Source organism: Podarcis filfolensis (assembly GCF_964270895.1).
Source record: "Podarcis filfolensis genome assembly, chromosome: 4".
In the NCBI taxonomy this organism is placed as follows: Eukaryota; Metazoa; Chordata; class Lepidosauria; order Squamata; family Lacertidae; genus Podarcis; species Podarcis filfolensis.
Window position 1 is genome coordinate 82,842,306 of NC_139607.1, and position 12,592 is coordinate 82,854,897.

At 47.1% G+C, this 12,592-nt stretch overlaps 2 protein-coding genes across 11 annotated transcripts in view; one reads left to right on the forward strand and one right to left on the reverse strand.

Moving 5' to 3' along the window:
- The window catches only part of ELMOD1 (ELMO domain containing 1), a 45,181-nt gene extending 35,683 nt beyond the window's left edge, over window positions 1–9,498 (reverse strand). For 2 of the 8 annotated variants that reach the window (XM_083609271.1, XM_083609267.1), the window contains exon 1: window positions 9,258–9,393. The gene's annotated coding sequence lies outside the window, so the exon portion shown is untranslated. Of the gene's footprint in view, window positions 1–7,523; window positions 7,607–9,257 lie in introns of those variants that run through there. The other 6 variants (XM_083609270.1, XM_083609269.1, XM_083609273.1 and 3 more) reach the window with 5 other exon arrangements.
- The window catches only part of ALKBH8 (alkB homolog 8, tRNA methyltransferase), a gene marked incomplete at its 5' end in the record, with an annotated part of 247,603 nt that overhangs the window by 167,123 nt on the left and 67,888 nt on the right, over window positions 1–12,592 (forward strand). The window contains one exon of one of the 3 annotated variants that reach the window (XM_083609111.1): window positions 8,638–9,058. The exons of 1 other annotated variant lie outside the window; for it this stretch is intronic. In XM_083609111.1, the coding sequence (XP_083465237.1) occupies window positions 9,010–9,058 (49 nt within the window). Of the gene's footprint in view, window positions 1–8,637; window positions 9,059–9,351; window positions 9,596–12,592 lie in introns of those variants that run through there. One more of the 3 variants, XM_083609110.1, reaches the window with a different exon arrangement.

Here is a 12,592-nt window from a genome sequence, read left to right on the forward strand (position 1 = left end):
CATAAGAACGTAAGACGAGCCTGCTGGATCAGGCCAATGACCCATCTAGTCTGGCATTCTGTTCTCACAGTGGGTGACCAGTTGCCTGTGGGAAACCAGCAAGCGGGATTCGAACGCAAGAGCACTCTCCCCCTCCTGTGGTTTCCAGCAACTTAGGATTCCAAACATCACTTTTCCGGTGATGCCCTTCGAAGCTGCTTAACTGCCTCCCCCCACCCAAAATAGTTTCAAAATGGCACCTGATGTCAGAGAAGGAGAGATGAAAGCATTGGGTTTACTGTGTGGCTGGAAGCCGAGGAGGTGACTCTGGCAGAAATCAGGATGAAGATGGATGTGGCAGGCAATGGGTTAAGGCACCATTCACTGGCAGCACACCGTAGGTCCAGATGTATTTTTAAAATACAAAATGTGCCTCCAATGTACACTCACACAACCGCTTCAGAGACGAATCCTGCCTCTGTTGCATCATGGCAGGACAATTCAACCTCTGCCAAAGCACAAGGAGGAAGCTAAAGAGGACCTTTTGGCGCAATCAAGAAAAGAGCAGAGCCTTCATCCTGGCAAGATGCTTAACTAGGAGGGGGCGTGTGTTTTTTTTTAAAAAATGCAAGGTTAAAAAAATATGCTAAAGAGGGGGAGATCTAGAGGAAGATAAAAGATGAAAACAGAAAAAAAACCAGCAAGGAAAGGTAAGGTGTAAATTGAGTCATTCTGCTTTCTGATGTGCATTTTCAAGAGTGTTTGTCAACAGTAGTAATGTGGGATTTTATTTTATTGCTGCTTATTTTAAAAAATTAATTTGCAGCTGAATTCCTTGGCTTTGTTTGCAATTAAATCAACAGAATCCAGAGCCAATAAACAGAGACATCTGTCTTCCTGTTTTCTGATCAAAGAGATGTCAGAAGAAAATTAATAGCAGCTCCTGGAATGAGTTGTAGGCATTATTGACCTGATCACATTTTATTCTGCCTGTTCCTAAGAGACAAGAAAAGCCCTGCTTGGGCCTCCTGGGTTGAACAAAACAGGACCAAGGGGTGAGCTGTGGCAAGGAGTCACCAACCCTCTTCCTCATAAAGTCCATGTATACAAATGTCTGTACCGTGATGCCTTTACACATATACAGGTAGATCTCCTCAAACACAGGGGTTCAGTTCCTGGCTATCGCATGTATAAGCAAAATCATACAAGGCCAGAACGGCCCCACACAACCATCTCCACCTGTCCGAAGCTGGTGCAGAGTGGTCCCTGCCTCCGCCACACAAGGAGGTGGTTGTTTTAAGCCCCCCACAATGAGGGCTCCTGCGAGATGTCAGATGGCCCTTCTGGGGTTTCTTTTTACTGCTCTCCCACCCCTTTTTATTTATTTTCTGAGTTTTCAGACACAATATTTTCCCAGCCCAATTTGGAGCGGCCAGGACTCGAACTCAAGACTTCCAGCTCTATCACTGAGCCACAGTTCTCCCCGACCTCAATATTATTTATTAACCGCCTTCCACACGTCTCAAGGTACAAAATCAAGCAAAACAGCTAAAACCCGGTTTAAACCAACACACACAACACAGCTGAATTTAAAAACAATATGAAGTAAACACACATGACAGAGAGACCTATTCATCCAATGACTGCCATTACTGTATCTAGTTTGCTGCAGAGCAGAGGGGCATGAAAGATTAAGCTCAAAGGCCTTATCAAACCCTTTCCGAGATTCCAGTGCAGCTCACAGCACTTTTTCCACACGAATGACTGAACTATCTTCAGGGCTGGCTGTAATTATTTTCTCAGTGTCAATATCCTTCCAATTACTTGATAAACCAGAAACAATACAAAGCAGAATGAATTGCTGTGCAGGTGAAAAAATAGATAAATAAGCCCCCCCCAAACTCGTGGACGACTTGTGGGCGAGAAATTTGGCCATCCCAGTTGATTTGACTTTGGCACCCATACTACATATTCCCCTCACAGAGCCATAATTCCCACAATTTCATGAGAGGGATTGGCTGTTAGCACCCTCTGCAAACCATAGCTCTCTGAGGGAAATAGGAGTCTCTTAACATCTGTCAGCACTCTCAACGAACTGTAGTTCCCAGTACCCTTTCACCATGGTTTTTTTAAAGCAGCATGATGTTACTATGCTACCACTCAGTGGATTTGTAACTGGCTGACTGACCGAACCCAAAGGGTGCTCATCAATGGTTCCTCTTCATCCTGGAGAAGAGTGACTAGTGGGGTGCCACAGGGTTCTGTCTTGGGCCCGGTCTTATTCAACATCTTTATCAACGACTTGGATGATGGACTCAAGGGCATCCTGATCAAATTTGCAGATGACACCAAACTGGGAGGGGTGGCTAACACCCCAGAGGACAGGATCACACTTCAAAATGACCTTGACAGATTAGAGAACTGGGCCAAAACAAACAAGATGAATTTTAACAGGGAGAAATGTAAAGTATTGCACTTGGGCAAAAAAAATGAGAGGCACAAATACAAGATGGGTGACACCTGGCTTGAGAGCAGTACATGTGAAAAGGATCTAGGAGTCTTGGTTGACCACAAACTTGACATGAGCCAACAGTGTGACGCGGCAGCTAAAAAAGCCAATGCAATTCTGGGCTGCATCAATAGGAGTATAGCATCTAGATCAAGGGAAGTAATAGTGCCACTGTATTCTGCTCTGGTCAGACCTCACCTGGAGTACTGTGTCCAGTTCTGGGCACCACAGTTCAAGAAGGACACTGACAAACTGGAACGTGTCCAGAGGAGGGCAACCAAAATGGTCAAAGGCCTGGAAACGATGCCTTATGAGGAACGGCTAAGGGAGCTGGGCATGTTTAGCCTGGAGAAGAGGAGGTTAAGGGGTGATATGATAGCCATGTTCAAATATATAAAAGGATGTCACATAGAGGAGGGAGAAAGGTTGTTTTCTGCTGCTCCAGAGAAGCGGACACGGAGCAATGGATCCAAACTACAAGAAAGAAGATTCCACCTAAACATTAGGAAGAACTTCCTGACAGTAAGAGCTGTTCGACAGTGGAATTTGCTGCCAAGGAGTGTGGTGGAGTCTCCTTCTTTGGAGGTCTTTAAGCAGAGGCTTGACAACCATATGTCAGGAGTGCTCTGATGGTGTTTCCTGATTGGCAGGGGGTTGGACTTGATGGCCCTTGTGGTCTCTTCCAACTCTATGATTCTATGATTCTATACTTTTAATGTAGATCCAGACTTCATGCTATGTATTAAAGAGCATTCCAAGGGCCCCCAAAGCACAGCACCAAGCCAGAGATGAGACCCTTCCCCAAGTTCTCCGTCAGCACTCAGGGAAGGAAGAAGGCCAACAACAACAAATGCAGTGGTACCTCAGGTTACATATGCTTCAGGTTACATACGCTTCAGGTTACAGACTCTGCTAACCCAGAAGTATTACCTCGGGTTAAGAACTTTGCTTCAGGATGAGAAGAGAAATCGTTCTCCAGCGGCACGGCGGCAGCAGGAGGCCCCATTAGCTAAAGTGGTGCTTCAGGTTAGGAACAGTTTCAGGTTAAGAACGGACCTCCGGAACGAATTAAGTACTTAACCCGAGGTACCACTGTAGTGGCTACCCAAAACCTGTGAACCTCTCATGGAAGTTCTTCCTATACAACTGTTAAATGGAAATGCTCCTCAACACATACTCCAAAAAGAAGAGGAAATGGCAGAAGTCCAAGAAAATCCTCCTTCAGTGCTTGTGTTGATGTTCTGCAAAATCTGGCGCGCGGTGTCCAGGACCGCAAGACTCAGGCTACAGCAAGTTGGTAAAGTGAGCCACAATGATGGTATCTCAACTCAAGAGGTGACGTCTCTCGTCCGTTGCTGAGCTCCTTCGGCAGAAAGCACTAATTATTTAGCAGCGTCTGTTTCACTACAGACTGCTGGCGTCCGAAAGACAGCCAGTGGAAAACTTGCAAAGCTTTTATTTTGTTGTGGTGTTTATACCCCACCTTTCCTCTAAATTTTGTATCTGGCCAAAATTTGCAACCACTACTAACGCAGTCTCAGGTAAGGCGCTGGGCCTTGCCTCTGATGTTGGCCTGAATTTCAGAGGCAATCGGAACCAGCCAGCCTACAAAGACTCACACTGCACATGTCTCACTTCAACCTGGGGCAGGTGCGTTCCAGAATGAAATAAATATTACCCTTGACATTTGGGGATTCCTCTAACAAAGACACACAATTTATTTGTATCTATGTTACACAAGCCCACCTTTCCCTCCAGGGAGTTCTAGACAGTATGTACCGAGTGGGCCGCAGGTGGCCCTCTATTTCATTTTGTGAAAGGGGGGTGGGGAGATGCCGGCTGTGTAAAAAAAGAGATGGAGAGAGACAAGGAGGTGGCAACAAGGCGGAAAAAGGGGGACTGGCTCCACTCTCTCTGGGCTCCATCAGTTATTTGGTCCTGGGCAGATTCTGCCTGATGGAATGTGGCCCTTCACCAAAACAGCACGCCCACCCCTGGCACATATGGTTTGCCCCATTTTATTTTCACAACAACCCTTCGATGTAGGTTAGGCTGAGAGATAGCAACTGGCACTGCAACCCAAACCCTCGCTGGGTAGCGGTGCATCTTAAGGGAATGGCAGAGCCACTGCTTCCTCCACAGTGCAGCCACACATGGCAGGTAAAAGGTAAAGGTAAAGGACCCCTGGACGGTTAAGTCCAGTCAAAGGTGACTATGGGGTTGCGGCGCTCATCTCGCTTTCAGGCCGAGGGAGCCAGCATTTGTCCACAGACAGCTTTCTGGATCATGTGGTCAGCAACGGAACACTGTGATGGAAACCAGAGCACACAGAAACGTTGTTTACCTTCCCACTGCAGCGGTACCTATTTATCTACTTGTACTGGTATGCTTTCAAACTACTAGGTTGGCAGGAGCTGGGACAGAGCAATGGGAGCTCACCCCATCGTGGGGATTCAAACTGCCAACCTTTTGATCAGCAAGCCCAAGAGGCTCAGTGGTTTAGACCACAGCGCCACCCGCATCCAATCACAGCACAAGGGTGGGAGTAGGCAAACCGCTGTGCCAGCCTGGCACAGTGATAGGGCCCGATGCTCTGACATGATGGCAGCAGGGCCAGCGCCCCCAACTTGACTCAAACCCTCCCAAGAATGCCTTCTCCTCCCAGGCCTTGCTGAAAGCTACTGCTGGCAGGAATGCTGCAAGCAGCAATTGCACTCACCTGCACCTTTGGCAGGTGGAATGACGAGCTCTGCCAGTGGAGGCCCAGCAGGGCTGGGCAGAGGGACACCTCTTTGCCCGATCTAAACCCACCACCAGAGGAACAACCGCAGCTTAATCAAAGGTCAGCTAGTGATCTTGATGGTCGAGTGGGGGTTTAAACCTGGATTTCACCACTATGCCACACTTGCTCTTAAATCACTTCCGATATCCCCTTTATATCACCTGAGGGAAGTGGACCCTGTTCTGGCAAAACAAATCTCTGGAACAACAGTTCGGTGCTGAGCTTCTCTCCCACGGCTTCCCTCCGGAAAATCATTCCCCACCACCAATCCATCACCAACCTTTTGACAAGAGACCCAGATTCCACCACCAAATATGCAGTTCCGGCCTCAAATCTACAGGCTTACTCGAGCACTTGGCAAGCTAAGTGTGCTGCAGGGTCTATATATTATATACACAGCAAGCAAGGCTACTTGCTATGCTCACTAACAACTCATGGCTCTGCAAAAAGCAGGAACGACGCCAAGAAGCAGATTTTAGATTACCTGTTTTAAGACATCAGCTACCATCTGGAGCTATGTGTATATTCACACTCCCACTGCTGGGACTATCACCAGCAATGTGTGTGTGTGTGTGTGTGTGTGTGTGTGTGTGTGTGTGTGTAAAAATGAAAAGGAAAGTATAATCAGCCTATGTAGCACCACCTTGGCGTTTTGTAACTGGAATGTGGCTTAGCTGCCTAGTTCTATTAGATCTGCCAGCCCCAATAGGTTAGGATCCCCAGGCAAAGGCAACATAGAAAATATATTTTGTCATTCAACAGACATTACAGCTCAGAAGAATACTTTAGTTGGGTGCATCATTATTTAATGCAGCTTTTATCCTACAGAGCCTGATGACTGCCTAAGCTAAATTAAATACACATTAAAATGTCAAAATCCGTTTCTGACATTCTAGACTGTGTGGCTAGCGATCAAGCCCCCATCCACGCAACCCTCACAGCATGCTTCCAGAATATTTTCTGCAAAAGGGTACGTTTGCAGTTATTACCATCAAGTGGGCAACCAAACAAATGCAGGTTTCTGAAACACGATTACAAACAAACACAAAAGGTTTACAACCAATCTGGATGCAGAGTTTTATAGAAACGAAGTAAAATAGGAAACCACGGGTCAAAGAAGTTGCAGAATGTGTTTCGATTTAAAAACGTGCAAAGTTGTATTTTCAGCACCATGTAAGTATACAAAGCTAACATGAGAGGAAAAACACCATGTAGTTTGGAGATTTAAGCTGATCACAGCTTCAGAAATTTACTCTCGAAATATTAAAAGGTTATCAGGCTGGGAGATTTCATCTTCCTGTAGTGTTGCTTACACGACACGAGTTATTTATCACTGCGTAGTAGAATGAGAAGGAGGCAGGAGACACTGCTCATATATTTATTGCAAGCAGCAGATTTTTGCTTCTGATGGAATCAGGCCATAGCTAAGTGACACTGCAGCCACTCTGAATATATATTCCATTTAGCTGTATCATAAACTAACAAAAGACAAGTGAAATGTCCCGTGCATGCAAAATCTATTTGGGGGAGGGGAGGAAGGACCTGTGCACACACACGCACACACACACACACAAAACAAGCAAAGCAAAGTCTTTGAGGCCATAAACTTATAAGATTCAATAATTTTGCAAATACCGATTACAAAAACAAGCAGCAAACAGGGTTATATTTAAGCGTGCAGGTGAATTTTTTCAACCCCCTTTTATAAAAGGAAGTCTCCCTTTGTTGTGAGAAATGGAGATGGGTGACCTACAATAAAAAAGGATCCAGCAACTATCATGGTGTCAGTCTTTACAGGTTCCCCCACCCTCACTAACCTATTTTAAAGGGACAATACAGGTTGGCAGGACTGTATTATCTAGAGCTGCAACAACCTGAGGCACCCTAATGATTCCCCACTGCAAAACCTAATTCCTAACAGGTTGGAGGCGCTGCCTGTGAAAACAGAAATTTCTGTATCCTGCTCATACAGGTCCCCTTCTCCCTCTCAGGACCAAAAGCTCTTTCTAGATCACCTCATATTGTATGTTGCTTTAATCCAAATGAGAAGCAATCAGGTGTTGCTTCTCCTTACAGCAGCTTTTGTTACCTGCTTCCCACCATATTGGCTGTTCCACTTGTGCTGAGAGCTTGTCAAGCCATCAGCACAACACACAAACACACACTGCAGAGCAAGGCACCTGGGATACCAGCCCAGATCCTGCTTTTTGTTTTTCAACCCTTTGCTGAGCAAATGTGGTGGGCTTTATTTACCTTATTGTTCAATTACTGCCTTGGGAGCAAGGATGCTATAGCATCTCTGTGGTCCTGAGTCAAAGATATCCCTGACCATGCAACCAAAGGAATCACTGCGTGATCTACGAACCATTGTAAAACTACAGGTTTCCATACCAACTTAAGCCACACTAACTTCTGGGGTGGAGGGGACTCAGATCCAGGCTGCAATCCTGCGCACCCTTACAGGGAAGTAAGTCACATGAGCAAAGGGGGACTTGCTTCTGAGTAGACATGCACAGGACTGGGCTACAGTATCAGGCAACCTTACAAAGGAGGAGGCTGCACTGGACATAGTGGGACTTACTTCCGAGAAAGCATGCAGATGGGATTGGGGGCTGCACCACCACTTACTTCCAAGGAGACCTCTCCTGAAGTCACTTTTAAGCTGAGAGCACACACCATTCCCAAGTTAGATTTTGCTCCAGAGACTATACCTGTGGGTGGGGGCTGAGTAGGAAAGTGGGGGTGGGGGTGGAGGAAGGGAAAAACATAAATCCTCTGAAGCCAGCCATGAATTATTGGGGGTCTCCCCTGCTGAAGCTAAAACCAACCACCATTCCTGCACCACTTGCAATTGTCCTCCCTTACTGCTTTGCTATTTTGCTGCTCTTTGGTGTTCTGCAGTTTTTTTTAAAAAATAGGCAGGTTAAAACTCCTACATTCCCCCCATTATTTCATTCGGGTTTTAAGGCGATTTTTAAAACCATACTGTTAATTGTTCCGCAAGCCACTTGGAGGCCCACTGGAACCAAGCGGCTAAGGCCCCCAGAGCGATGCTACACAACCCTACATTCAAGCAAGGCCCATGGATCTCAAGCGGGCTTACTCGCATGTAAGCTTGCATAGGACTGCAGCCTGAGGCCGAATCAATGGGCTGGGGTGAATCTAAGCCACACCAAAGGCACGCTCTTGCACGCGCCAACTCAGAAGGCGAAAAAGGCGTTTTAATTCCACTCCCAGCAAAGAAGGCATTGCACTGCACCTCTTTAATGCCCTGTTAACCGGCCAATGATAAAATAAAAGCATGCAAAGAAAGCAACCCCCCTCTCCCCCCCCCCCACTAATGCTTACCTTCTTCGCTTGCCCCCCCCTCAACTGAAAGGCAACGCCAGGAGTATTTTGCAGCTTGCCAGAAAGTAACACCCAGCGCGCCTCGCCGGCAAATGAACCAGGAACCATCAATGAAAACAGACCCCACCACCAGCCCGGATGCCAGAAGCCACGATCAATAGCCGCGACTCGGCCACGCCAACTGCTCCCTCCTCTCCGCCCATCTGCTCAGCTCGGCTGGTGCAGATGGCGGACCTGGGTGCAGGGCGAGCGCGGCGCCCCGGGAGCTCGCGCCGCTCGCCATGATTAATTGATTGCTGGTCGCTAGGCGACCCCGCGCCGGGCTCGAGGCTTTTGCAAAGAGCAGCACCACCAGCAGCAGCCGCTGCCCCCGCCAACCCCAAAGCCAAGGATGCGGGGTCAAATCGCGCCGCCCAGGCAACGCATGCATGCATGCAAGGGTATCTATGCAGCACTGGGAGCAATGCAAAAAAAATAATAATAAATCAAAATGCAAGGGGTTGCAGTGGGCGAGGAAGCGGGATGGCGGCGAGGAGGCTCTAGATTTTGCAGGGAGTTGCACGGAGGACCGGAGGTGGGGTGCTGTGGTTAGGAAAGCCTGCCCTGCCCTGCCCACCCCTGGCTGGCTGGCTGGCTTACCTCCTCGCCGTGGGCTCTCTCACAGTCCCATCGCGCCGCCAGGCAAGCTGGCGAAGCTTCTCTCCCTGGAGCGAGCTGCGGCGGAGCTCCGGCAATGTGGGTCGCCGGAGGGATCAAAGGAGAAGGGAGCGCGCAAGAGGCAGAGCCGCCGCCGCCGCCGAGCCCCGGGAAGGTGAGGCGCAGCAGCCTCGGCGAGCTTGAATGGAGGGAAAAGGATACTGCGCTCGTGGCGCATCCTACTGGCGAGGACTGCGAAGTGCGAGGCGAGGGGGCCGTGGGGGAAGATGCGCGCTGCCGCCCGTCGTGCCAGGGTCAGGCCCGCTCTACTGAGGCCTGTTGTACGCCCCCCACTTTGTTATAGGTGACTACTAAGGCACTTTAAAAGGGGGGGATACACATACCCCCCAAAGGACGTAAAATATGCATGTGCTGAGTTATATGTATAGAGGTGAATTTAGAAATAATCACTACTTTTTTAAAAATTGCAGTGCATCTCACAGATCCTCCCATAGCTGTCAACTTTCAGATTTGTAAATAAGGGATCAGCAGCCTCGAAAATAAGAGATCAGCAGCCTCACCTGTCCCGGGGACAGTCTACGGGATATCTAACAATCCGGGACAGCAGCGGGAAACGGCGCTGGAATAAGGGAATTTCCCGCAAAAAAAGGGAAGGTTGACAGCTATGGATCCTCCAAGTGTCCCTATTTTCCAGGGTCGACCCTGATTTATAGAAGCCATCCCGGTTTTTTTATTTGATCCAGGAATGTCCCACTTTTTCTTAGGATGTCCCTATTTCCATCAGAGAAACTCTGGAGGGTGTGGAGTTATCCAAACCACCTGAAGGCAATCCTGTGCAGTGGTACCTTGGTTCTCAAAATTAATCCGTTCTGGAAGTCTGTTCCAAAACCAAAGCGTTCCAAAACCGAGGCATGCTTTCCCATAGAAAGTAATGCAAAATGGATTAATCCGCTCAAGACTTTTAAGAACAACCCCTAAAACAGCAATTTAACATGAATTTTACTATCTAACAAGACCATTGATCCATAAAATGAAAGCATTAAACAATGTACTGCAGTCACGCAATCAATCAGTAGCTGAACTGGGTTCCACACAGTAACAAAAAAGAAAGAAAAAGAGCCACAAAAACGCAAAATAAATAGCAAAAACACAGATCTCAGCGTAACACTCAAAACGGAAGTGTGGCACTCATATCAGAAGCATAACACTCAAAACGGAGTACATTTGGCTTCTGAAAAAAGTTTGCAAACCGGAACACTTACTTCCGGGTTTGCAGTGTTTCGGTTCCAAGTTGTTTGAGTACCAAGGCATTTGAGAACCAAGGTATCACTGTATAGGGAAGTTTTAAAAAAATGTTTAGTGTTTTATTATGTTTTTATATATGTTGGAAGCTGCCCAGAGTGGCTGGGGCAACCCGGTCAGATGTGTGGCGTATAAATAGTAAAATTATAATTATGGAATGGGACATCCCTATTTTCATTGGAGAAATGTTGGAGGGTATGATCTCACCATATTGGGGGATTTGTGCTGTAGGCTGTATGCCTGCTCATTCAGCTGACTAGGTGTTGATCAGCAACTTCAAAGCTCCTGCCCTTTATTATTTTATGGTCCCTTATCTTTAAACTGGACTTGGATCAGACAGCCACTCAAATAGAGGAGTGCCCTGGGTAAAGTAGGACACACAGACCCCTTGCAATTTGTGCAATGGTTAATTGCTTTTTTTGCTTGGTGTGTAATTCCTGCCTATTTCCTACTGAAGTGGTCAACCTGTATTTGAGCTGGCATAGTTGGATGTTCCTCAAACCTCCCCCCCCCCAAAAAAAATCCCTGCATGTGGACAGGTACTTTGTCAGGGTGCTAGCCTAGCCTTCTTCCTGACTTGCTAGTTTTCTATGCACAGGGAATTTTTACCAAGTTGCTAGTACAGAGGAGCATTGTTTGTTCTCTTCCACACACACACCCATTAGTCTGAAGTAGTACAAGTCCTGGGAGACCTAGGCCTTGATGACTGCAGCTGCATGTCAACCCCTGCGCCTAATGAAATGCCTTTGGGTTTGAAGTGATGTGAGGAGATGCAACAGTTCTCGCTACCATGTGTGTGTCTGTGATAGCCCATATACAAATCATCACTCAGGGCTGCTGTGAGCCAGACTTCAGATTTTCCCAACAGCAGGGACATTCTCCCAATTCCAACAGCCTTTGTGGCCAAGAAGATAACTAGAGCTTAAGCCTCAAAATTGGTTCTCACCCTTGGGATTGTGGAGGCTGTTCATCCAGTTATATGCAGAGTGTTTCTTCCTCATGGTTCACCACAAAGGAAATAAAAACAGAACATTAGGGAATCCTCTGACAGGGGCACTTCTGATGATTCCCCCATGTTTCTGTGGCTCTTTCAGCTTTTGCTAAATACTGAGCCTTTAAAGCCTGTTGTGGAAGGGGAGATTGTTGGGTTGTCTTTGCTTTTGTTTTTATTATGCATTTTCTGTTTTTTATATTGTGATTTTATGCTGTGAACCACCCTGAGATCTATAGGGCGGAATAATAATAATGAAGATGATGATGATGATGTGGACCTAGCCCTGTGGGACTCCCTGCCAGTAGAAGTTCGGCAGGAATCATCCCCACTTTCTTTGACACACATTCTGAAAACTGTGTTATTCAGACATTCCTTTGCCATGTGAATCTCTTTTTACCAACCAGCATTTACTGGTGCTTTTATTGATGTTGAAATGTTGATTTTTTTATGTTCCACCATTTTATGAAGCTGCGGCCTATACATATTTAAACAAATAAACCATCCTTGGGAAAGAAGATTCACCTCCATGGCGGGCAGAGCAACTTCCAAGCTGCTGCCCAGCCTCACTCCATGGCCTCAAGAGGACATCCATGGGACCTGCTCCCTGCCGACTGTCAGAAAGGGAAAACCTGTCTCCATCACGGGCTGAGTGAGTTCCGAGATGATGCTCCACACCACTGCTTTATCTCTGAGGACACTGGTGAGAGCTTTTGCTGAGCAGTGGGAGGCTAAAGGGCAACCCTGGGCCTGGGGAATACAGTGGTACCTTGGTTCTCAAACACCTTGGCACTCAAACAACTTGGAACCCAAACACTGCAAACCCGGAAGTGAGTGTTCCGGTTTGCAAACTTTTTTCAGAAGCCAAACGTGCTCCAGTTTGAGTGTTATGCTTCCGATTTGAGTGCCACACTTCCGTTTTGAGTGCCACGCTTCCATTTTGAGTGTTACGCTGAGGTCTGTCTGTTTTTGCTATTTATTTTGCATTTCTGTTTCTGTTGCTCTTTTTGTTTTTGTTTTTGCG